Genomic DNA, 25,687 nt, shown 5'->3' with positions numbered 1-25,687 from the left:
GATTGGTATGTCAGCCTTATGATCAATGCTTGAATAAATGACTAATAGTTTTACTAGGACATCGTTTGTTATATATTCAGTGAGTGAGTACTCAGCTAAAGCTACATATTTGAGTCTTTTTGAAAAAACTTCTCAGTGGTTGGACATTTTTATTTCATGTCTGTGCATGAAAGCACTGTCAAGTCTGACAAAAAAGGCTGAAGTTACTGAAATGATGAGTTTTGGTTTTAATTCAAATACAGCTAATTGAGCATAAAAGGGAATATTTCCCTCTCGAGTATTGCCACTTGCTGGTCGTTTTGGTTTATCACTATACTTGTTTTTTTGTGTTGGCATACTGTGGGAATCTATTCTGCTATCTCAGGTTCAAACTGCACCATCTTTTCATTCAATAAATTTGAGAAGTTGAATTTGATTTCATTTTGTTACTTTGATTTTCAGTGTGATTTTGAATCCATCCCTCAGTGGGTTAATAATTTTGATTTCCATTGACTGTTGTTAGATCATTTTGTTCTCAACAAATTATGCAATGTACATCAGTAAAGATTTTCAACTTGAATAATTTGTTCAATAAGATCTGATATGTGATGTGAGTGTTCCCTTAATAACCAAGTTTGAATATTCACTCAGACATCAGTCATTTGCATAAACTGCTCAAATAATGAACATAGCTACCATGACGTCACCCTTTGGTTTGAGGACCCCTGTTTGAAGCCTCACATTCAGCATTACATCGCTATTTTGTTTTTTTGGAACCAGAAGTGACCAAAGTTAGACGAGAGGATGACACTGTGAAGGAGCGAGGGGCGGATCTGACTGAGAAGCCGAGGACACTACGGCAGGCAGCCTGTCACTCAAAGCAGCCCACCCTTGATTATGCATAACTTTTAGCATTAATCAAATGTGAATGGGTGACTTATATAACAATTCACCCCCTGTGCAATTATCAGGAAATTGGGGGAAATTACCAATAGAGTGCAAAAACTTTTTTTTTTGTACAAGCCTATAAACATGTTTATTTCTGCTATAAAGTTGGGCATATTAACATGGTGGTCTATGGGGATTGACAGCTTCTGGAGCCAGCCTCAAGTGGTCGTTAGAGGAACTGCAGTTTTTGCACTTCCGTGTTGGCTTCATTTTTTTTTTTAGCCCCAGAGGTTGCCGCTTGGTCATTTGAAGGGGGGATAACATGATGACATCATATTGTGACAGTATGATTAAGCTCAGAGTTGGTAAATAATTACTCCCCAGCCTAACTAAGCCTAACTTTCAATGTTGCAGCACATCACTCCTCATATGTAGATACTACTTAACCTCGTACTAATGTACAAAATCATTTCAGTTCTTACTCTTCTTCATTGAGTAGTGTTCCACCGATTAAAAGCTATGATTTGTGAATGTGTAACTTTATAACACTTATTCTCGGGACCCATCAGCTGTATTCGGCGTCTGACTTCCGGCAGATGGCGATACAGCCTCTGGGGGCAGACCCCGATTTTTTGGCATTCCGGTTTGATTTGGGCGGAGGAGGCGAATTTCCATTTCTGGCTTCCGTTTATATATAAGTAAATATGCTGAACCATTGCGATGGATTCAGAGTTTGCAGTGACGCCAATTATGTTCCGCCTCGTTAGTTCACTGCACAGACCGTTTAACCTGGCAACAACTGCAGCCGGCTCAAACATGATTGGTCAATATCACGCGGACTACAAACAGCCTACAACCGGAAACCAGGGCTCTTCCGCTCTTCTTCTGGAGGCAAGATCTCCGGGGTTTGCCTACAGACTACAGGATGTAGAATCTGTATATAGAGACTACATAACACTATATCTGATATTCATCACCAAGACTGATTTATGGCAATATCATGTTATCATTAATTTAATGAAATACTGTCAAGAATTCAATTTGCAAGATTAACTAAAGACAGAAATCCCTACTTGATTAGTTTCTTTGTAAACAGAAAAACAGTTTTTATCACATCATAGAATACATTGATATCATAATATATGTATATGTATGTATATATATATATATATATATATATATATATATATATATATATACACACACACATATGTATATATTCTGATGCAGTTCAACTGTTGGTGAAGCCCTATGGAAACATACAGAATATGCATTTGTTCTTTTGTCTGTCACAGAACATTTGTTTGGTGGTGACCCCCAACTTTCAGACAACCTGAACCTCCTGAATGACCCTGGAAGCCTTTTGAGGCCAGTTAGGTTTGACTGTATGAATTATTGATATCTAAAGAGGGACCCCCCTCTGCCAACCTTTACCCCAATCCAGCCCCTTTCTAAGTCCCCAGAGCTATCTGCCAATCAGATCTGATTTGTCTTACTTGACTGATCCCCCGAAATACAAGCTGAAATCCTTCTAACCCCTGCTGTCCAAAAGAAATGCTGCCCTCCCCAATCATCTTAGGGACCCTGCCGGCATATAGTAAAGTGATGGCTGCTGCATTAATATGTACACCACAGAGGGCTGCAGGTTAGCTCCCAGTGCTCACACTGCTGGAAATAAAACAGAAGGCTTGGAATGATTTTGATGCCATGAATGTTATTTCTGAAGCTTTTCCATCCTGACAAGAGGACAATACTGAGGGAACTAAGGAGCTATCCACATTGAAAGATAACAGATATTTGCATAAAGTAGCAAAACAGTGCGCACAGGATTATGCTGCTATATTAAGCAGCTGACTGGCTCACTTAAGATTTACACCTATAAAGACCCAAGATAATCTGTTGCATGGACTTGAAATCAATATATTTTCACTTGGCGTTGTAGCTTTGATTCAGGGTAAAAACGTGTAACAAAAGACATATTTGTAGTGAAGCATTTCGTTTGGTGCACAGTACCACTGCGCTCAACAAGGCGTCCCACAGGACGGAACAGCAACATGCTGTCTGCCCCACCGACCCCTAAACTGAACATTCTACTCCAGTCAGACACACTGGGATGCTACGCTAAGATAGCTCGTTACTATCTGGTTAGTGACACCAGTAACAGACAAGAAATACAAGATCGTCCAATAACCTACAGGTCTGGCATTTGGAGCTACTTTGGTTTCGCTTAGAATTATGAGGACGATGGTGAGAGAGAGTGGTGGATAAAAAAAAAAAAAATCTATGATAATTCTGCATCTGCTACATGACAGTAAGTTACATCAGGGTTAATACTTTAAACATGTAGACTCATTTATGCTGACCTCGCACCAGTGTGTCTGTTGGTGGAACTAGACGAAAACAAGGGGCAACACAAACGCTACATGCTAACGTTATACCCACAGCATTTAAGCAATCAGTCCCCACTGATTCAGATAGGGCGATAGAAATCACAGCAGCGACTGATAGGGGTGAGCGGGTCAATACTGAAATGTCAATACTCTCGATTCTATGTTTACATTTTGAAGATCTATCCTAGTGTCAATAGGATCTATAAAAAAGGGAATTCGTTTCTCTCTTCTATGTCGTACCTATTTGTATTACGAATGTTAAACTGTCTGTGAAAACAATGTTCTGTTGCTGTGAACACATCTAGTGCATTTACCATTTACTTACTCAACTTACTCCAGACCCAGTAGCATTTTTTTTTAGTTTTACTTTCACCTGTGTTGGCAGGAGGAAGACAGTAAGCTCATGTCCCTGCCCTCCCTCTACTGCTGGGGGATATACAATGCAGAAAGTATGTCCAAGCCTGAGTAGTTTAATACGACACATAATAGCAGTGATGGCCTAATGAAAGAGCTACAACCAAAAAGAAGACGAGGGAAGTGTCTCAGCATCCAGAGTTCACTAACACAGTCTGTTCAGAGAGGCTCAGACAAGGAATATTCAGGTAAATAGTATATATTATATAACAGAGTTCATGAAAGGTGTCATGGGGGCTATGAATAAGGTGGTTATTTACAGACTATACATGCTGGAAAAACTGTGGACAAGTTAAGGCAAATCACCATAACATTTTTTGAATCTGCACAAAGATACAACTGTTCTGGGAAATATTTGGAGACTCATGCAGCACATCCTTGGGTTGTAGATCCCACTGACATGTGTATCACTTTGTTTGAGCAATTTACCAAAAAGAATCTCAGGAAATGATGAATACCACCTGAAAATAATTACAGTTGCAGCAAAAACAGCAATCACTCATAAATGGTCACAAGCTAATCTGCCTATAGTAGATAGCTGGCCTGAAATAATCAAATTCATGAATCAGATTCATGAAGATTAATGAGATGGAAAGACTTACTTTACTGCTAAGACTGATGAATCATTGATATGTTTCAAGATGGACAAAATCCCCCTGCCTTACAAGCCGTAAAAAAATTGTCTGATAAAAGGCTGCCAATGATGTTGATGTTTTGTACTATTGTTTTTGACCAAAGAAAAATCTTATAACATCTTACAGTCAAAAAAAGCTAAAATCCAAAGGAGCACTGACTGTTGCAATAAGTGGTGGCGTACCTTGGGTTGAGTCGGAGGTCCCAGAGTCGAATTAAGGTGTCATAGCCGCAGGTGAAGAGCTGGAATGGAGACTCAAACACCATATCCAACACACCAGCCCCACGACGAAACTCTACGCCTAGACTGCACACACACTCCGACCTGGTGGAGGAGAGAGGAATGGAGGAATGAACAAGTGAAGTTTGTGTCTTCACATGGAGAATATGCTAATTCACATGTGACATATCTGAATACCACATGTGCCATCATACATAAAATGTGAACAATGAAAGCAAAAATGTGACAAAATTATTTTCATAAATGGACAATGAAATAAGTAAATGGATATTAATCTTTGGTTTGCCTCCATTATGTATCAGTGCCAGTGACAGCCTTGGCTGAAGGCATCACGTTTTCTGTCCATCACGTTGGCTGTCCATTCGTTCTCGTGAACGCACTATCTCCGGAATACCTTGAAGGAATTTCCTCAAATTTGGCACAAACATCCAACTGAACACAATAATAATCTGATAAGACTATGACGATCATAGGTCAAAGACCAAGGTCACTATGGCCTCAAAACATGTTTTTGGCCATAATTCATACGCTTATTATGACAAATATCTTGCAGGATAAAACTACAGCCCATCTTGCAATGGGATCACTCTAGCCATGAAGCAAATGTAGGCCAGGGGTGTAAAGTGCTATAGCCCCTTTCTTTCTTCCTATCCCCCTACTTCAGCCCTCATTGGGATCTCAACTACATACCTGTACCGTATCTTGACTATCTTGTATGGTTGTGACGTGATCACATTAAAAAAAAAAAAAAAAAAAGAAAAAATCTGTGCACAAACAGACGCGTGGCAAATAGTCAAAACTTCTGTAGTAGTCCCCACTAAACTGGTGTCACCTCAACCACATTTCACTATGATCACACACACACACACACACACACACACACACACACACACACACACACACACTGACAAGGTGAGAACAAAACCAGCACTCTCAATGCTGTAGCAGCTTGGCCACTTCACAAAAGGGCAAGAATAGAGTTGTAATATTACAAAAATAAACTCATAATTTAATTTGAATACAGTTGTAATTAGTCTGCTGTGCATTACATTATTCACACCACCTGGGCCTATGATTGAGACAGTTTAAGCAGCTGTGGGCTGCTCTTCATCAGAGCAGAGGTGAAAAAACAAAACTAACTGAAAACACCCCTCCCTTCTGACAGTGGCAGACAATAGTGCAAGATGGAAGAGCAAGGCATATTTCAGTCTTTTAATCAAATTGTTTAAGTACATAATGTTTAAACTGTGTATAAAGTTAACATGAGGTGATATATTACTATATACATGTCAAATATAATATTACAAATTTATAGCTTTTACTCAGGATTTACTGAGTATACTCACGTTTACTGAGTGCCACAGGAAATAAACAGTGGGAAATACTGTTTTAATTTGATTTTCTAATGATACAATACTCTTATCCTATTGATTATGTCCATAGAAAATTCATCTCAGGACTGGAGATAGGTCAGAAATTAAGGATATTTTGAGTTCTGATGACAAAAACAATGCAAAATATATATGCGATGTGTTTAAAAGCATACATTTATTCATTAATATGAGTTAATCATTAAAATATATAAAAATATCATTCTTTTTTTATTTTCAAAGATTAATGTATTAAAAACGTAGTCTATTGGCTCTATCCTACTCAAAGAAAAACATAATTTCTAGTAATTTATGAGTACATTTAGAGTCAAAATCCACTATTACAAATTCTTCAAATTCTTATGAATGAAATGGGAATGTCAGTTTTTGTCTAATCCAGTGAATTAAACAATTGACAAATTAAGAATTTCATCACATTATGTAGTCTCACGGTATACACTGTGCTGTCAAATGGCCCAAATTAACAAATATGTCATCATTCCATGTTTTTGTGTTGAGATGTACAGACAGCTGGAGCCTGTCCCACCAAACACTGGACAAAAGCCTGGACACACACCATCAAATAATTGTAAAATAGATGTAAATGCTGTAATCATCTCTGAGGAACTGAGATCGATTTATAAGGCAGCATTTTGTCTCGTTATCATTATTACTGTTATAATCACTGCTGTTGTGATTGGCTTTTAGTGCCATTATCACACCATTTCAAGCTTTTCATCTTCAACAAACATGTTTGAGTATGTCCTATGTGTCATTGAGCCTAGATTAGTGAGTGTGGGACTGGACACACACATGGGTTTTACAAGTGATAAATAAAGTTTGTGTGTCTGGGTTGATGTGGTGTGACCTGAGTGTAAGAGAGTGTGTGTGCGAGTCAAGCTCCATGCAGCACCATGCTCCTGTGATCACAGCTCTGTCCCGCCTGCTCCTCGCCTCTTGATTATTGGAGAATAACTTGAACTCAGCAGGGCGGATTATTGCAGAATAACTGTCTCTTTGTTGCCATTTAATACCCTCCATGACCGTGACTGTGTGCGACTCTCACACGTTTGATACCTGCCCCGTAGCAACCATTTAAAGGAGGCCGCTGGCCTTGGCGACCAAGTAGCCCTGTGCATCGACTCGTGCCCCCCTCCCTCGCCCTGGAGCTCAATCCGCAGGCTCAGGCTGGTAATCCCCCAGCCCTTACCCTAGGGGGCCTTCTTATTGGACCAGGGCTTTCCCCACAGGGTAGCTTATTGGGTGAGAGCTTTCCCATTGCCAGGGTCTCATGACTAAGCCCGGGCCAATGGGGAGTCTGTGATGAGGCTGACTTTGTGTCTGTGTGGGGTAGTGACCCCTCATTTTCCCCTTACCACTAAAACCAAGGAGCTTAGCACATGCCACACAAAAAGAAACTCATTCAAGCCAAAGGGATACGAGAGTGTTCATTCATAACTAAATAATGATGTCTCCATCACAGCAAGGCCACTCCAACTACAAAGAGATCATCAATTCATAGCCCTCCCATTTGAAATCCTTCAAACAACATGATTACAATCTTATGCTGTTCCGAAAAACACACTTACAAACACCCAAATGTGAAAGAAAAATAAAAGCTAGGTTTCCATAAAATGGACCTGACATCTGTGCAGTGATCTTAAAGCCAGTAATAGCACCATGCGATGTGCTGGTGCACAGTGCAAAACAGCAGGGATTGTCAAATTGATAGGTCACTGACTTTTATGGGCCGCGTGTGATTACAGGACGGAGGCATAAGCATGTAATCTGTCAAAATGACTGTATCTGTTAGTGAGCAGCAGCGCAATGTTCTGATCTGACCAGCCTTTCTATTGCTTGGCTGGGTCCATAATGCTGAATACCTGGGTCTGGCCTCCAGCATGCCTGACAGGAAAGTTTCAAATGGCAGGCTCTAAAACATAGCTGACTGGCTGAGTCATAATCATTGCACACACACAGTGTGTCCTCAAAGGGTAAGTGATATACTCAGCAGAAGATAGATAGATAGATAGATGGATGGATGGATGGATGGATGGATGGATGGATGGATGGATACCGCCCCCATGCACTGTAGATGGTATCTCAGGGGTTAAAAATATTGCTGAGCTATGGAGACAGCACTACAGCACCTTATTTAATTGTGTCAAATGTGATATATATGTGCCTGATAATGTTGAGTGTGTTGATTCGAAGGTAATTTTCTCACGAGGTGTCCCACACTATAAACAAGCTAGCAGATAACAAAGCATGTCGTTTGGATCACATCACTGCTGAGCACATCAAATATGCCAGCATGAGGTTAGCTCCTCTCCTTGCCATCTGCTACAATGCTTTTTTAATTCATGAATTCTTGCCGGATACAATGATCTCTGTCTTGTTAGTTCTGGTGATTAAGGACAAATCTGGTAAAGTTAGCTGCTGTGATAAATACAGACATGGCAACTCGCGAGACTCAAGACCAAGAACGTCTCGTACTGTTCTCGAGTCTTGCGTGAGTTGCCATGTAAACACAGCATGCCTGCAGCGCAGGTTAACTGACCACGGTGAAAAATGATGCTATAGAAGTGGAGTAAATTATGTCTTTTCAAGTCAATTTTGCATGTCGCGGCTTCAGGGCACTTGGATTACGACGGACGGGCCATTCTGACATTTTTGAAATGCATTAGCAGAGTTTTATTACATTTTCAAAATGACTTTGGACGTGGGTTCCATGCATTTCAAGTGTATGGAAAAATCCGGCTAGCTGTTATCCTCCGATACCCCGAACGAGTTTTGTGGATTAAAAAACTACACTGGACTTCTTGTCAGCATGAGGGTGAGTAAGTACTGTCTGTATTTTCATTCTAGTGGTCATTTCCTTTAATGATGTGGCCCTCTATGCTATGCTTCACAGTTGGAGAAATAATAACCAATGCAGCATCCTTGCACACTCAGTATGGAAAGCTATTGCATCATACGTCATAGCCTGCGATTCAGTAGGTGCTGTCATCACACAGTCTGCATACATCAAACTTGATGTCGTACCCAAGTTGATTAGATTCATGTCGCACAGCTGCACTAAACTTAAAAAAATACTAAAATCTCACCGTCTGTTAACAAAAGCACTTTGGTTAAGATTAGTGTAAGTGCTTTTGTTTAAACATTAATTAGAATTACCGCCTTGTGGTTCCATGTGTCGGTGAACCAGTCAAGTTGCAGTTACAGTTTATATCCATGTCGGTGCATTTGTTGGGGACTACTTTCAGCAGTGGATTTTTCCACATTTGGTGCTCTAGTGAGTATGTGTGGCAGCTGGAAGATGTATGTGGGATTGAGTCAAAATAAACTACAGGAGCTCTATGGAGCTGTATGCCACTGAAGAAGAAGATATATCAGGCTGTGGTACACACACAGTACTTGTTAGTGACGTCAGTTCACGTCGACCGTGTGTAAATAACATTACATTTTCATAACATTATATTAAAACAACATTTATTTTTGGTTTTACGTGGGACATAAACTGTGGTCTCTTGGGTGAAAGTCCTGTTTTGTTTGACCCATTCATCCCCCCTCCTGCCATACGCAGACCTTCTTGCTCTTAATATCAGTTGCTCTAACTATCATTCAACATGCTGAATCAGCCAAAAAATAGCTGACTGGGGCTGACAAGGGCCGACTGTTGCCCAAGTCAATGCGGGACACATGCTTGCCAATGGCCTAACATTGAACGATGGCTGACTGTTGGCTTTGTGTGTCAGGGCCTTTAGTCCTGTGACTTGTTAATTAACATAAGTACATGGTACACAAAGCACTAGGGATGCAAAAATGTATCGGCTGCACATCGGTATTGGCTGATATTTGCCCGGTTTATCTCCATCAGTCTATTGGCTAATTAGATGGGATTCACTGATGGCAGTGGCCGATGTTTTTCTGTTGTGTCACAGTAATTCTGCACAGGCTAAAAAGCAGGGCGCAAAATAACAGCATTCCAGGGACAACAGAAAATGTGTCCGCGACGAACAGAGATCTACCCCAGGATGCCATCAGGAGGAAAGAACACAGTCAGGGGATGCATCCTATTGTTTCCCTGATAATGCTATATTGTGAACAACAAATCTGTACTGAAATCAGCAGGTGGAGAGCTAGTTAATGTTCGCTGTTAGCTGAGAGGCTGGAACGAACTGCTGACGAAGGTTGCACTGGGTTACATTATTATATGTTTAAGTTTTATTCTGTAAAAATTAGTATTGGGCAAAGGTAAATTATAATGTTCTCATTATGTGTTCAGATGTGATCTTGTGAAGGAAAAATTTGTTTATGTTTTCAGAGCAATATATTATAGATATTATAGAGGGAACTATGAGCTATTATGTATAGCAAAAGGGATTTTGCTATACACTTTAAAACTGTTATTTTTCTTAAAATGAAGGTGTCTTTGTTTTCCTGGAACAAAAAGGCGAATAAATAACAACAACAATATGGACAACAAGAAAAAAAACAACCCATCATTATGGCCATCGGCCAAATTGTTATGTGAAACATCAGCCCAGAATTTCACAATCGGTGCATCCCTAAAAAACACTACAATCAAAGGTTACATGCCAAAATGACTGGCTTAAGAGCTGAAAACAAAGTCACATAGAGTCCCGATGACGATAAGATAGATGAAATGAAAGCATGGTTTACTGGAGCGAAGGGGGCTTACATTGGAATCATAACAGAAACACCACATGGCCGAACTCCAAAAATAGCAACCAAGTTGTAACCTTATGAAAATGATCCCATGAGCCTCATCTAAACATTTATGTGACAAAGATTCAAATGGAAATGATGGTTTTTGAGAGAAATCATTTTGCTGCTTCAGAATGAAGCAGTCTGAGCTGCAGTGTGACAGCTGCTGTGGGAGATGGGTAGACTAATGGCCCTAGGGGGCACAGACTTAGTGATTGTCATGAAGGGACTGCTGGCTGTGTGACACACAGGGCCTAAGTCCTGCTTTAAGCCTGTCTGGTCTCACTACAGGAGTCAGGTTGGCTTTAAAGGCCACACACACACACACACACACACACACACACACACACACACACACACACACACAAGTTGTAAAAGGAATCATTAAAGAATTGACAATGTGGAAAAAAATAGAAGAAGCTAAAGGCATTATCCTTTAGTATGGGGACAGGTAAAGAAAAGCCGTGTGTGTGTGTTTGTGTCAGAAGTGGCTGGAGGTTGAGCTCTGAACAGGAGCCTGGGGATGCACTGGGTAACAGGCCCTCTTGTCAAAAGCAATCAGACAGGTAGAGAAAAGAAGCCCTGCTGAGGTTTTTACTCGCTAAAACAAACAGAGGGGAGCCACGCAACCTGCTGCACGTCCACCCAATTCATCCTGCACCTCTGAGCCCGCTGCAGCAGGAATGTGAGCAGAGACAGCAGAGACGGGGTGTGCATCAACAATGACTACCTTTAAAATGTCACATACGTGCGTGCGCTGCAAAGACAATACTGCTGCAATTTGTATAACAGAGCGTCCACCCCGACACAGACATTTCACTCCGCTCTTTTAAGTGTCAGGAATGTAAGGAATCCTAGCTTGGCCATTCGATTGTTAAAAAAAAAAAAGAAAAAAGGAGGGCTTCCTTTCTGAAGGAACAGAGGGGAATCTTTGCAGCTGGGAGTGATGGTCAGGGTGCTTTTCCTTTGATGCTTTTTGTCCCCTCTGTGTTTAGCCATGAGGGAAGACAGTGTGAAAAGTTGGGGTGCTGCTCCAATGGCGCTACTTCTGTGGGATCCCCCTCTATATGGCTGATCATAAGAACTCTGTGCCGCCCAGATGAAAAAAAGACACAGAATTAATTGTGGAGGGAAAAAGAGAAAGTGTTAAATTAAATCAAAATCAAAGCCACAAGAGCTCAAAGGGAGCCTGGGCTTCATGACCCCCTGTCCTTTTTTAACTTGCGGTTAGCCTATCAGTGCCATCCAAGAGAAAGCAATCACATAGAGTAGCAACTTCTGACTAATAATCTGGTTGTGATCTAAATTGTGATTAAAAAGAAAAAAAAAAAAAAAAGACTGAAAGAAAGAAAATATTGTTCTAATAGTAGTTCACGAAGGTTGATATCAGTTTTAAGGTATGCCATGACACAAAAGTTGATGAATAACATATTGTGTACATTTGTTTATCTATGATGTTGAAAAAAATGCAACTGGACATTGAATATCCCTTTTATTTTAATTATTTTCTATGGGGAGATGTTTTACACATACTTCCATTAAAAAAATGGTTTCAAGTTTCAATTATGGTAATAAAACATTTGTTCAACCAACAAAAACCCTCCTGTTTCCATCCCTTTACGGGTCAGTCTGACTGATAATAATATCAGTTCTGTAATACCTTGATTCTGTGAAAATGCAGTATTTTATGAGATGGTTATCATATTGTGAAACCTTGTGAAAATAATGTTGCAACCCTACAGTTCGCTTATTAAACTTGATAAGACATTGAAGTTAATAATGCCCAGCCTCGTCTCATTCCCAAGCCATCGAATACAGATGCTTTGTGAGACTCCTCAGCATCTCATAGTGATTCAAAAGGCACCCTTTAATGTGTTTGTAACACGCACAGCTGAAACACATTGTAACACATGGTTAATGTTGTGAAATGGTCGTGATTAGGTTTAGACAACGAAACTACTTTATTGTAGGTTCACTGTAAACTCTGACTTATCCATCTCACTGTTAAGAAGCTGAGAAATAATGAATTAATGATGAATAATGAATTCTTTCTCTGTCTGCAATATGTTAGTCTGGAGGTTTCAATTTGTGTTGGTAATTAAAACAAAACTTTAATTTCTGTCAGAGAAAACTTATCAGAGTTCAGACTGTTAACTTACAGCACAGCTACGCTCACAGATAACTGAACCTCCTACCTACCTGTCAAACAGCATCAACCCATAAACCTTTTCCAGACAGTCCTGATCTGAGTGCAGTCCTGCAGGGATCAGATGTAAAATCTGGCAGCCGGTGGCTGCTTGCTCCACTGCCATTCAGTGGCTAACAAGCAGAGCTAATTTCTAACAGTCACAGCTACAACAAACTCCACAAATCCATTCAGCAGCTCCACCATCCACAGTCAGACACACATTGCTGATCATTTACTGCTGAATTATAGCCCATAACTTGCACCAATGGCTCACACTGCTCCTATGTGAGTGTTTTTGCTGGCTAGCAAAACATCCTGGTGCAGACTATTTAATGGAGTTTACCAGTCTGTTGCTTATGCAGCATTAGAGGATCATTGCAAAGACAGCCGTTCTCAGCTTTCAATGTCTGATAGTCGACCACAAACATTTTCCTCACGTCTCGTCAAGAAAATAAAACATAGATTTCATCTTAGTTTTTATTATCAAGATCTATTTTTAGCTTGTCATCGTCTAATTTTCGTCATGGAAAAAAAGGTTGTTTCCAAAAGATTTTGTCATAGTTTTTGCCAATGAAATGAACACTGACACCGACAGGAAGTGAGTACTAGAATAGCAACATAATTCAATATTTTTCATATCTAAACGTCAAAATAAATCTATAGCTAAAATATACAGGAATATTTTAGAGCACAGTAATCTTAAAACCTTGTGCCAGCAGTTTGTATTTGTTCCTTTATCATCAGGACAAGTGATTATTTCCAATGTATGAATGAAGCTTTCTTTAAATCTGCCCCTAAGCTATGAGCATACTGAGAGCTGTTAGAGAGCCAAACCCTTTCTGATGAGTCTAATATTGAAAGGTTTGTTCAACCTTGTATACAACCAGGATTTCTTTGTACTGACTTAAAGCGCTCTCTTTAGCTCATCTTTAAATATTAACTGATAAAGTAATAATAGAATGGGATATATTTTTTAATAATTTCACAATTACTGAAAAACTTGTGTCTTTTTCCATCATAAATACATTTCTATGTCACAAGGAGGACATATGCTACACCTGGTAACCATGTCCATTTCTCTCACCACCTGCAACCTCCAGCATAACCTGCCCACCCATCCCTTCCTTCCTTCCTTCTCCCCGTATGTCTCCTGTCTTCTTCCCTTCTCAGATTTCCACACCATTTGGGAGCAGGAAGCAGCTTTTTGTGTTGTGTTGTGTCGGACGATTTTAATTGGCCCAGGTAAAGCTGGGAATTACAGCAGCCTTGGTGAGGATGTATCAGGTTTAAGCCTCGCCTTTCAGAGACAGGAATTTTCAGAGGCCCCTCATTTTGAACAGCTCCTTGCTTTAGAAAAGTGTGTCCCATGGTGTTTCCAAACCGCTGCTTCAGGGGCCATACTGTTGCTGATGCAGTTACGTTGCACAAGGAAGATTCGCATAAACAGACACCATGTGGGAACATTCATCTGGTACGCAACCTCTCCTTTAATCATCATGAACTAGACTTTTCCTTAGACACCACGATACAAATAATATATGAATGCTCATGCTCTTTTAGAAAGACACAAGAGTATATGCGCAAAAAGATTTATTAACAGAAGCCAATGATGACTATCATGCATGCTCACTTCCACCCTACTGAGAAAAGGTTTGGTTGAAATGCCATGAGAGAGGAGAAAGAGGAGGAGGTTTAATCCTCCTGCAGATTGTGAGATTTTAGCAATCTTGTAAGTTTACTGCAGCTACACTGTGTGACACAGATCTATTAAACTTGGGTACAACATCAAGTTTGATGTATGCAGACTGTATGATGACAGCGCCTACCAAATTGCAGGCTGCAACATACATCCATCAACGTCAATATGCAAGAACAAAATGTCATCAGCATGCGTCATCCATCTATGCCGCTCTAGTTGTAAGAAAAAAATGTAAACAAAACAAAGAGCTCTTGCTATGGCAGCATTTATTTAATGTCTGAAGAAGAGGGGAGGAGGATTCATGCTCATTTCATGCTGCATTTCTATTGGTTGTTTAACACTGGGTAGCATTGGTTAGCATTTCTAATGGTTGGCAATTAACAGCAGTCACACAGTGAGATGGTCATCCCAAATTTATGACACTGTCAGAATTTTATCCCAGGCTGTCCTTGATCGCAAGACTGTAACAACAGCCATCCTTGAACCTCTCTCACTGTGTGATGTAGGACCACCGTTTTAGAGCCAAGTGTCTTTCACATTGGTCATATTTTGTCTAGGACAGCCTAAAATCGCACAGTGTATACCGGGCTACAAGGTAGTGAGAACATGAGCATAGGTTTAGTTGTAACTTCAGTAGGAATGTTTTATGATGGATGGCTAATAGGCATGTGCACAGATAGACCCTAGATGGTCCTCAAGCACCTGCCCTTTTGCCCTCTGACTAGATATGTGCCCTTTTTGCAAGACTTTTTTTTTTGTAAATTTCTTTTTCCAATTTAATATTTTAGTTTTTCTTTAAGTTTGGCCCATGGCATCAGTTAAAAGGTGTTGTGATGCCCAACTGGATTTGAGTTCTAATTCTGCAAGACTACATGAGCCCCTCCCCCTCTCTCTTTAGCTTCCCTTGTCACAACTATCACAATTAACACACACATGTAGAGCAGCATCCATGTCCCCCTGACAGTGTGACCTGCCTTCATCTGAAGCCAGGTAACAAAAGTGTTTGCCCTAAGCCTCGATTTGTCACTGTTGTTAATTTAAACCACTGTGAATGTATGGGTACTGAAATAAATATGTAAGTAAGTAAAGGGTGTGCAACTATATGTAACTTTATTTTGTATAAATAATTAGTGGGGAGCCCTTTTTTTATTGGCTTGAGGACCTGCCCCCCAAAATATGTCTGTGCACGGCACTGAATATGCACAGGTGTGTATGTGTACAGTACAATCACCTCTGGTTCATATGAATAACCTGACTCTAAAAAATGACAGACAGCTCAAATGTTTCCCCCTTCACAATAGAGACAGCAAAATTCCAACGATAACTCTGTAACCCAACTCACAAATTTCACCTTTTATTTCATCTTTGATTAGCTCATGGACTCACCGGTAGACATTTCACTGTGACTTCAGAGCTCACCTGTCTGTGTGTCTCCTGTCTGCTGCCAGGATTTACTGATAAAGTGATGGATGACACTCACAAACTTATCATTTGGACAAGGTGTGGCTAACTGACCCCATATAATGTCCATCATATGATGACTTATACAAAAATAACTCAACTTACATGTGTGCATGTTACTAATGTCAAAGATGATAAATGTTTGGACTGATTACAGAGCAGCTCAGCTTTTACTGACACTTTGGTTCTTCTTAAAAAATCATTTTGCGTATTAAAGGGATAACAAAGAAGCGAATCAATGTACTGCTGTGGAGGGGTCAGCAACAAAACATATGTACTGTAGGCACTTAAAAAAAAAAAAATCATTATTTATTTAGAATATCTTTTTGCTGCGTTACATTTCCATTAGACAGCCCCATTCAACAGAGAAGCTGTTAACAACTTCAGTTCCCCATTTATGCTCTTGTCAAAGCCACCAGACTCCATTGAGAAAATTTTACCTCACTAAACAAAACACAATAACTGTTGGGAGGCAGAGGTAGACCATCAGCTCCTGTGTTCAGCAATGTTAAATTACTGTTTTTTGCAATGGAGTCTGGCTTTGAAGAGAGTGATATAACGGCTTCATTTTCCCGTTGGAAACCGTCTGACGTTAAGGGAAAGCAGTAAAAATATACTCAAGATAGCGTACATTCAATCTGATTTTGTTTTGTTTTAGGTGGCCAAAATACATTTTGTTGCTGACCCCTCCACAGCAGTAGATTGCTTAGCTTCCGTGTCAAGACTCCAGCCTGCTTCTCCAAACTAGAGTCATGCCAAATGGCATCTACTGTATGTAATATCCTAATGTTGGATAAATACCCTCTACAACCCCACTTTAAAGAAATCTGAACTATCCCTTTGTAATGATCAAAAAGAGCAGACATGCCATGCCTGAAATAGATCTAATATTAGCTGACTGATGTTATTTCTTACCAGCAAATATCTTTTTAATTCTCCAATGTTTTAAAAGTTCAAACTATAAAACTAAGTTCACTCATCACCCATCAGACTATGTCGTGCTCTTTTACACTTCATCGTAATAGACCACTTTTTGCAGCCAAACCCGGCAGTTAAGATCACAAGATCCCTTTTAGCCATGCAAACCTGTGGAATTTAGAATTTCTACAGCATAAAAAATATAATAACGCAAATTCACCTCAAGTATTTAAATTAAATAAGTGGAAAAACAGAATTAATCAGGCAAGGCCAACACGCTAACTGAATGTCAGCAAAACTAAGGATCTTTTTTTTTTTGCACCTTGGGAGGAAGCAGTAGAGGAAGCCTTGAGAATGAATGGGACACTTTGGGAGAAGGTGAGCACCTACATGTATCTGGGAGTCCACATCACTGAAAACCTCACATGGCCCACAAACATCATGGTGAGAAAGGTGAGGCAGCGCCTCCAATACATCAGACAGCATAAGAAATTCATAGTCTCTTTGAGGGTCCTTAAGACCTTCTGCTCTGGTTCTGTTGAGAGTATCCTGACAGGGGGCATCACCACCTGGTCTGGGAACTGCTCTGCTCACAGGCCTAGAGCCCTACAGAGGATGGCGTAGCATTGGATTACCCATTACCCATTCTGCAGGAATTCAACACCAAATATTGCCAAATATCGCCACTTTAAGTAGACCTACATGTCAAAATATGATGCACTAGGTTTCCTCATGCGTCAGTTTTGGACATTCAAGGTCAAGGTGTCAATTTACATTTGTTACACACATTGTGTGTTTTCAAAATACACTCCTGTCACAGTAAAGTACAGTTTCTGCTTGTTAAATGCATACAGTCTTTTCAAAATATACTTGTATAAATGCAGTTATGTAAGTACTGTATTAAGTGTGGTTGTTACTAAAGTAATGTTGTTTTGTCATTTTGACAACATGTTATTTGTGGGACCCACTGTAGGAAATTTCAGAAGTAGAAATTAGCAGCTAACTCAAAGGAGAAGAACAGCAGCTGATAATTTCCACAAATTAGGAAAACAATGAGGTCCAGAAGCTCCTTACCCTCCAAGCAGAGGATGAGATCAGCTGCCATATAACAGTGATGTTAAATGATTGTTATTGACATGTTATGCTATTGCTATTGTTTATAAAGCACTGCCAAAGCATATGTTATATGCCACACTAGAGGTTGATGCTGCTGTGTTACGTCATGCCTGTCTTTTGGTTCTGCGATGACAGCACATTGTCTAAAATTATACACTGGAGCAGAAGCATTAAGAAGGGCCTTCATAGCTTCCTTATGGTGTAATCTCTGTGCTCTCCTTAAGGATCATCACCTGCCATCTCATGTTATGTTTATGTCATTTGGATTACATGGCTGCATCACTGTCTACACTTTGACCATATCGTTCATCAGGAAACTTGCAATAACATGTGGGATGACAAAACATTTGATGTGTTACAATTTACAGCAGTGCTGCAGCATGTCAGAGAAACCTCTTGACTTACCGTTCAACATCCCAGATACGAAGAGGGGAAAAGTTCTCACAGCATGCAGTGCCTGTTACAAATGATCTGTTCACACAGAAAGAGAGAGACAAGAGAGAGAGAGAGAGAGAGAGAGAGAGAGAGAGAGAGAGAGAAAGAGAGAGAGAGAGACAGAGTATGAATAGTCTCACAAAAACAACTGAAACCAGCTGAACTCAAATCTCAGGTGAAAAAAGTGTTACTGACAATGACATAAATACAGTCCTACTTCAGGTAGCCCATACTGACTGAAAAGGATGACACACTGACAGACAGTACACAGACAGTACTGGCCAACAAAATACATCCGAGTTGTCAGTATAAATGGCACTAAAACTTACAGTGTTCCCCAAAACCAAATCACATGATTTGATGATGTTCACACAGAAAAAACTGCCTCATTACATCAATAACCCATCATCGACATCTGATGACCAATATCATGTGGACTGGCTGTGTTTATCAACTGGTAACTGCACATCTTGTTTCCAGAAGTTCATGAGTCTGCCCTCTGCACACTAGGGCTGCAACTAACCATTAGTTTTATTGATAATTCATTTGTCGTCTTTTTTTTGTTGTTGTTGTTGTTTTAAATACAGTAGATTTATCGTTTCAGGACATTTGTTAACAACTAATAGTTACAAACTTCATATATCAGTCTGATGTATTGCTTTATAAGCATGGATGTATTACTGAATGAGCCTACCAGGGCACAGGCCGAGGGGCCTAATGTGTCAGGGGTCCCACTGCCTTTCCTCTGCAAAATGCTGCTAAAATTAACATGTACTAACCAGGAAGAGGCTAAAAACGACCCCAGAGAGACACAAAAACACCACAAACTGATGCAAACGAACTGCAAAGAGACACAAAGAGACCACAAAATGGGCAAAACAACCACAAAGGGACACAAAATGACTACAAAGAGACAAAAACGACACACCATTACCTCAATAAGACAAAATTACCTTCAAGACCAGAAGGACAACATAATTATCTCAAGGAGTTAAAACTTTCCTCAAAGACCAGGAGGAGATGCAAAGGATCTATTAAGGGACACAAAATATCTTAAAAAATGGGCAAAACAACCACAAAGTGACACAAAATGCCCAAAGAAGACACAAAATTACTTCATTAAACACATAATTACCTCAAAGACACCCAAATGACTACAAAATGGGCAAAACAATAAAAAAAATACACAAAATGAAATGAAAATGGGCGGAATCACCACAAAGGAACACAAAATGACCACAAAAGACACAGAATTAGCTCAATAAGACATAAATTACCTACCACTAAAATGACTACAAAAAATGGGCAAAACAACTACAAAGAGACACCAAATAACAACAAAATGACAAAAAATGACCTCAAAAAGACCCCAAATTACCTCAAAGACACCCAAATAACTACAAAAAAATGGGCAAAATGACCACAAGGAGACACAAATGACCAAACAAGACACAAAATTATGTCAAAAAGACAAATATTTCCTCAAAGTTAAGGGACATAAAATAACTACTAACATGGGCAAAACAACCACAAAGGGACACAAAATGACAAAAAAGGACAAAATTATCTCAAAGATACCCAGATGACTACAAAAATGGGCAAAACAACTAAAAAGAGCCACAAAATGACTTCAAAGGAACACAAAAGACACAAAATTATTTCAGAGACAAAAATTTCCTCAAAGACCTAAGAGACGTAAAGGATCTGCAAAAAGACAAAATAACTACAAAAACAGGCAAAACAACTGCAAAGGAACATAAAATGACTATAAAGAGAAAAATACGACAAAAAAAGACACAAAATTACCTCAAAGCGACACAAATGACTACAAAGAGATGCAAAACCCCCACAAAGCCTGTGTGTCTTGCTTCTGTGTCGGAAAGATCGTGTGGCCCTTTGCATATCTGTGCCCAGGGGCCCATATTCTCATCATGTGGCTAAATTCATAAGTCAACCTTTTTCAAAATTTCTGCAAATTATTCAATGCATTTTCTTTCTTGACGGGTTTATCAGCAGTTAATGGTAACTCTGATTTTCACATCATCAAGTAGGAGGACTGCTCCCCCAGTTTTAGTCTGATTTGATCTGATTCTCCTTGCTGTCACATAGCAGCACACACACACACTAGTCCCTGCCTCCATCAACCATACATTGTTTCCCAGCAGAAGAAAAGAGAAGAAAACTACAACAGTCGTGATCCTTTGATTGGAGTGGCAGGTTGGAATTAGCAGCCTAGGTATGCACAGTGAATGCCACGCATGTGGAGAGGTGGGGGAGCAGTGAAAGGACAGGGGAGGAGCGCTGTGGGAGTGGGTGTGTTTGGCTGTTAGAAGCTATGGAGAGGGTGGTGTGGTGACCAGGGGTGCTGGTGGTAGGGGGGCTTCTTGGACCGGGCCTGAGTTGCAGGGCTTAGTGCCCTCCTACAGGGTTGACGGACAGGGGGGAGGGCCTACCTTTTACACTCCGAGAGATAGTTACTGACAAGTGCTGTTGGCTGGATAAGAATACTAGAGATGGAGGAGACAGATGCAGCATGATAAACCTTACTGCATTTCTGTGGAATCATAAAGTGGGTGGAGAAGGGGAAATTATATTCATACTAGTAACGATTATATTAACGGATATCTACAATTCCTTTTAAAGCTTCGAAATTTCCACTCATCAAAATGTCATTGTAGATTTCTTCAATAACTTAAATGAATATGCTAACTTAAAAGTTGACCAGTGGCTTTGTGGAAATATAATGATACATGCCCACATATCCAAAAGTGTTTGTTGACAGTGTTGGGAAGGTTACTTTTGAAATGCAATAGGTTACAGATTACTAGTTAGTAGTTACTCTGTAAAAAATATAATAAGCAACTTCACTACTTTGATCACTTTATCAAAGTAATGTAACTTATTACATTTGATTACTTTTTGCTTTCCTAACAAATGTTTTAAACTGAGCAATAAAGCTGAAAAGTCCTAGAAAAAATATGAGTGCATGAAAACTCAAATTTGTCCAAACGGCTATGTTGACCTGTGTTGTCCAGAAATATGGTAAAGAAGGCTTTCCTGCTTGGCGAGAAGATGCAGAGTATCAGAATGAATGTTATAGTTTACACATAAAGTTTTAAACCAAAACACGTCCCTTAAATGTAACTGGGTACTCCCCAACACTGTTTGTTGATATGTTGGACATATTAGAAATGCAGTTGCTGATATCTAAAATGAAATATTACATTACCACTAGTCACAATCCCTTTCCAACATGTGGAAAATTAACTTTAGAAATCTGTAATTGTTATTTTTACTAGTGAAAAGGGGATTTCTGGTATCTATAATTGAAGATATCTGGAAATCAATTTTGACTTGTTGAAATATAATTTCTACATGTGAATATATATTTGTAACATGTCAAAATCATTGTACAGATAACTTAAATTTGCATTTCAACATGTCAAAATGACACATTGAGATATTTTATGTTATTTCCACCAGTGAAAACTAAATCGCTACTAGTCAGCCTTGCCATAAGTAAATGACTTAAATCGGAATTACCATTGTTTTATTTTTTGTTATGCAACTAAACCAATAACTAACATCATTTCTGCAATAAACACAAAGTTGTATAGGAAAATGAAGACCTTTAACATTTCCATTTAGGAATTTTTAAGTATTAGGCATCCAAATCTAAGCATCTGCATCATCATTTCATTGAAATATGTATTTGCATCCCCTGTTGAAGATAAACTTGTCAATCTTGAGGATATAACATTGCTTACAAGTCATTTGCAACCTGCATATAAACCAGAGGGGCATATGAGGACATTTGAGGGTATAAGAAACTCCCAGAGATTGTTTGAAGGACTGACTGTATGTAAATTCAAAGCAGAAACCACATTTATGTTGACCCCAAGGTTAACTCCCTGCCTGTAAACCACAGTGAAGGGAAGGAAGCTATTAGCTCCAGCTGTGGTGGAGCATAGGTCAGGAACACAATCACAATGTGACCAGAGTCTCGAGCTTTCTGTAAACTAACCAGTGCTTCTATTCTGTTGTCACTTTTCCTTTACTCAGCAGTCATTCTTGTAATAATCTTGTTATCTGTACCACCATCCTGGGATGTAGCTGACAATGAATTTCATTACAAAGTTATGAAGTAGCTAATGATTGCAGCTTCGGAAATGGTGGCTGAATCGCGATGCTTGTGTTCAGAGCACCAGGTTTATGATGATCATTGACCTTTATCAGAATGTGAAGTGTCTACAGGGTGGGCCAGCATAAGAATCTAGAATGAGAAACTTAATTGATTTGTAACTACCTGAGGGGAACAAAGACCAACATATGTCATTAAGAGATTTAAACTAGGTGTGTGCCATATCAAATTGTTCACAAGAATACAGGTATCATCTTTAATAATGGAAAAAAATCATATTGTGATAATAGCAATATTCTGAGTTGTTGCCAAAATGGTGTCATACTAGCAACAACAAACATGGCTGAAAGCATAACAGCTCAGTTTAACCTCAAACATTGTCCTGAGTTCACATCAGTTTAAAATAGAGGAAGATCCCGCAGTGTGTCTATCATCTGGAGGTGGTTTGGTTTCAGGAGAGCCCTTGTAAAACGGCACTGTGCATCTGCTCCATCACTTAAAACACCACCCTATGCAGCGCACTGCAGTCAAACCAGCCTCCACTTGTTTGTTTTGTGGTATGCGTATATACTAGGTATTACAGTAAGAGCGTGTGAGAACAGACTTCAAAATAAAAGCGACCTTCTTGTGAATGTGATAGGCAATTTTACATTCATTCAAATAAGTCAGTCAGTCAGTTTGTCAATAATGAATAAATGAATAAAAATAAATAATGGAAAAAAATAAAGTTAATGTATGAATAAATAATAAATAAAACAGGTAACAATAAAAAACTATATTTAACAGAAAAAAAGCAATTTCCATTGTTGTATTAGTCAAACTTATTCCAAAGACCAATCTGACTTTAAAATGACAGCGTACCCCCACCGAGAGTCACTCAGACAATATCAGGACATTCCGGCGTGGAAGTCCTCTAAAATGTCATATATCAAACAATCAATCATGGTTTATTGGTCACATAGGAATAATACAAGGTACAACTCCAGTGAAATGGGATACCATCAGCTCCTTTAACTAGTGCAGTGTGATTTATTCTTTTTCTGCATCTTCTCACATTGTTGGCTGATGCCTTAGAATTGTCCATGATTCTGGATGGTTCTGGTAATCCATGGTTTCTTGTTCTGGTAACTTTTGCTAGAGTCCTCTGCACTGTCTGATTGCCATTCAGAAAAGAAGCCTCCTGGTTGAATAGCGCCGTGCAGAAGTTTCAGTGAATCAAAGGATATTTCAGGTCCTGATAAATGCCTGATTCAGCATGGTGACTGTGGAGCTCATCGGTGAATGAAATCAACCTGATTGGCAGTTCAGCTCAGTGGAGGAGAAGAGAATCAAACAGCTGGCAGGATGGGATGATGGGCGGCATGGGTGTGAGGTTTAGGCGACATGTTATTCGTGTGATCCACAGTGGAAAATTTAAAAAGTAGCTGATCGTGAGAGCAGCTTATTAAAAAAACAGGACAGCAGCAGAAAATGTCCGCAAATTGGGAAAACAATGAGGTCCAGGAGCTCCTTACACTCCAAGCAGAGGACAAGATCAGCTGCCGTATAACAGGGATTATAAATGATTGTTATTGCCAGGGTAATGCTATTGTTATTGTTTATAAAGCACTGGCGACGTGTATGTTATATGTAACACAAAAGACCAACACTGTTGTGTTACACGTCACACCTGTTATGCCTCTTTTGTTTCTAGGATGCTGGGATGCTGTGTAAAATTACAAGCTGGAGCGGCATGATGCCACAATTGTTTGGTTATGTGTAAAAATGCAAAGTTGGCATGAAGAAGGGATTTCATAGCAGCTCTATAGTGTGATGTCTGTTTAAAAAGTGCTCGAGAGAAAGACAGAGAGAGATTATTGCACAATGTTTCTGTAAATTATTAACTTGCTCAGAATGCTGCTATGTCACTTTATGACACACCCACCTGAGAGTTTTTTTTCCAATCAGCTTAACCAAATCGCCCGACCCATGTCTCATCTGTAGTTATTGTTATCTAATATCCCACCAATGCAACTAATAAAACATTGATATTTATAAGAAATTCATCCAACAGGCTCCAAATGACTTTTCAATGCAGCACTCCAAACAGTACCAAACAGAGCTGTGACTGAGGGGTACACAAATATATTGCCAAGGGGAGTAGTGAGGAGAGAGATGTGTTGTGAGGGGGGTTAAAGGGGTGGCAGGACAGGACAGTGTTTGGGGGGGGGGGATGTCTAAGTGCAGCATAGGGGCAGCTGTCAGGCCCATTAAGCAGTGCGGCCCATTGGCAGGCCCTCTGTAATTAGTGTTGGGTAAACTCATTTATGGCCCAAATGGGTCGGGAGGGGCCAGGACCAATATGTGCGCTGCGTGACCTCTGACTCTGCTGACACAGGATACAATAGGGTTACGGTCACACTCACTATCTGGACCCTATTACTCTCCATTACTCACATTACTCTCCCCTCACTGGGCCATGGCACTGGCAGAGGCAGGACAGAGGACACCAGCCATACAATGAAAGAACGACTCCCCCCTTGTCTCCCCCAGCTCTCTCACCCTGCTGAAGGGCCAACCAGGCCTGATCTGGGGTCAGAGCTTGCACTGATATTATAGCTGCTAAAGTCAGAGCCTCTCTCGCCTAATGTGGGGCAAGTGTCCCCCCTAAACACACTCATACGTGCACACGCATGCACGCACGCATGCATGCACGCACGCATGCACGGTCATATCTCTGACCAAACAGAATCACCCTGCACTGCCTCGATCTGCCCCCCACCCCACTCCATCTCTCATCATTAGCAGCATGCTGGGCCTCTGCTGCCGTTTGGGTAAACTCATCAGCTGGCTGTATTATCTAAGGGCCTGTGTGGCAGGGTCACACAAACTTACCGGGTCCTCAGTGGGAACCCAGCCACACACACACAGACATGGAAAGAAACATCTACACACATTCACAACAATGTCATGCGTGCAAACACACACTCATTCATAGAGGCTGATGCATAGACATTGGCAGCAATGACACACACAAAAACACATACAAAGTGTGAGAGCCCCTGCTGGGAGTTGAGTCCAACAGTACCAACATTGTTAGCTCC

The 25,687-nt window shown here is 40.0% G+C and overlaps 1 protein-coding gene across 3 annotated transcripts in view; it reads right to left on the bottom strand.

Moving 5' to 3' along the window:
• The window catches only part of fbxw4 (F-box and WD repeat domain containing 4), a 79,140-nt gene that overhangs the window by 4,333 nt on the left and 49,120 nt on the right, over window positions 1–25,687 (bottom strand). For 2 of the 3 annotated variants that reach the window (XM_033612599.2, XM_033612600.2), the window contains exons 6-7: window positions 18,434–18,499; window positions 4,489–4,629 (exon numbers count right to left, since the gene is read on the bottom strand). In XM_033612599.2, the coding sequence (XP_033468490.1) occupies window positions 4,489–4,629; window positions 18,434–18,499 (207 nt within the window). The remainder of the gene's footprint in view (window positions 1–4,488; window positions 4,630–18,433; window positions 18,500–25,687) is intronic. The other variant, XM_078160656.1, reaches the window with a different exon arrangement.

The sequence above is a fragment of the Epinephelus lanceolatus genome, chromosome 17, assembly GCF_041903045.1.
Source record: "Epinephelus lanceolatus isolate andai-2023 chromosome 17, ASM4190304v1, whole genome shotgun sequence".
In the NCBI taxonomy this organism is placed as follows: domain Eukaryota; kingdom Metazoa; phylum Chordata; class Actinopteri; order Perciformes; family Serranidae; genus Epinephelus; species Epinephelus lanceolatus.
Note: the sequence above shows the minus strand (reverse complement) of the source record. Positions and strands in the feature narration are given on the sequence as shown.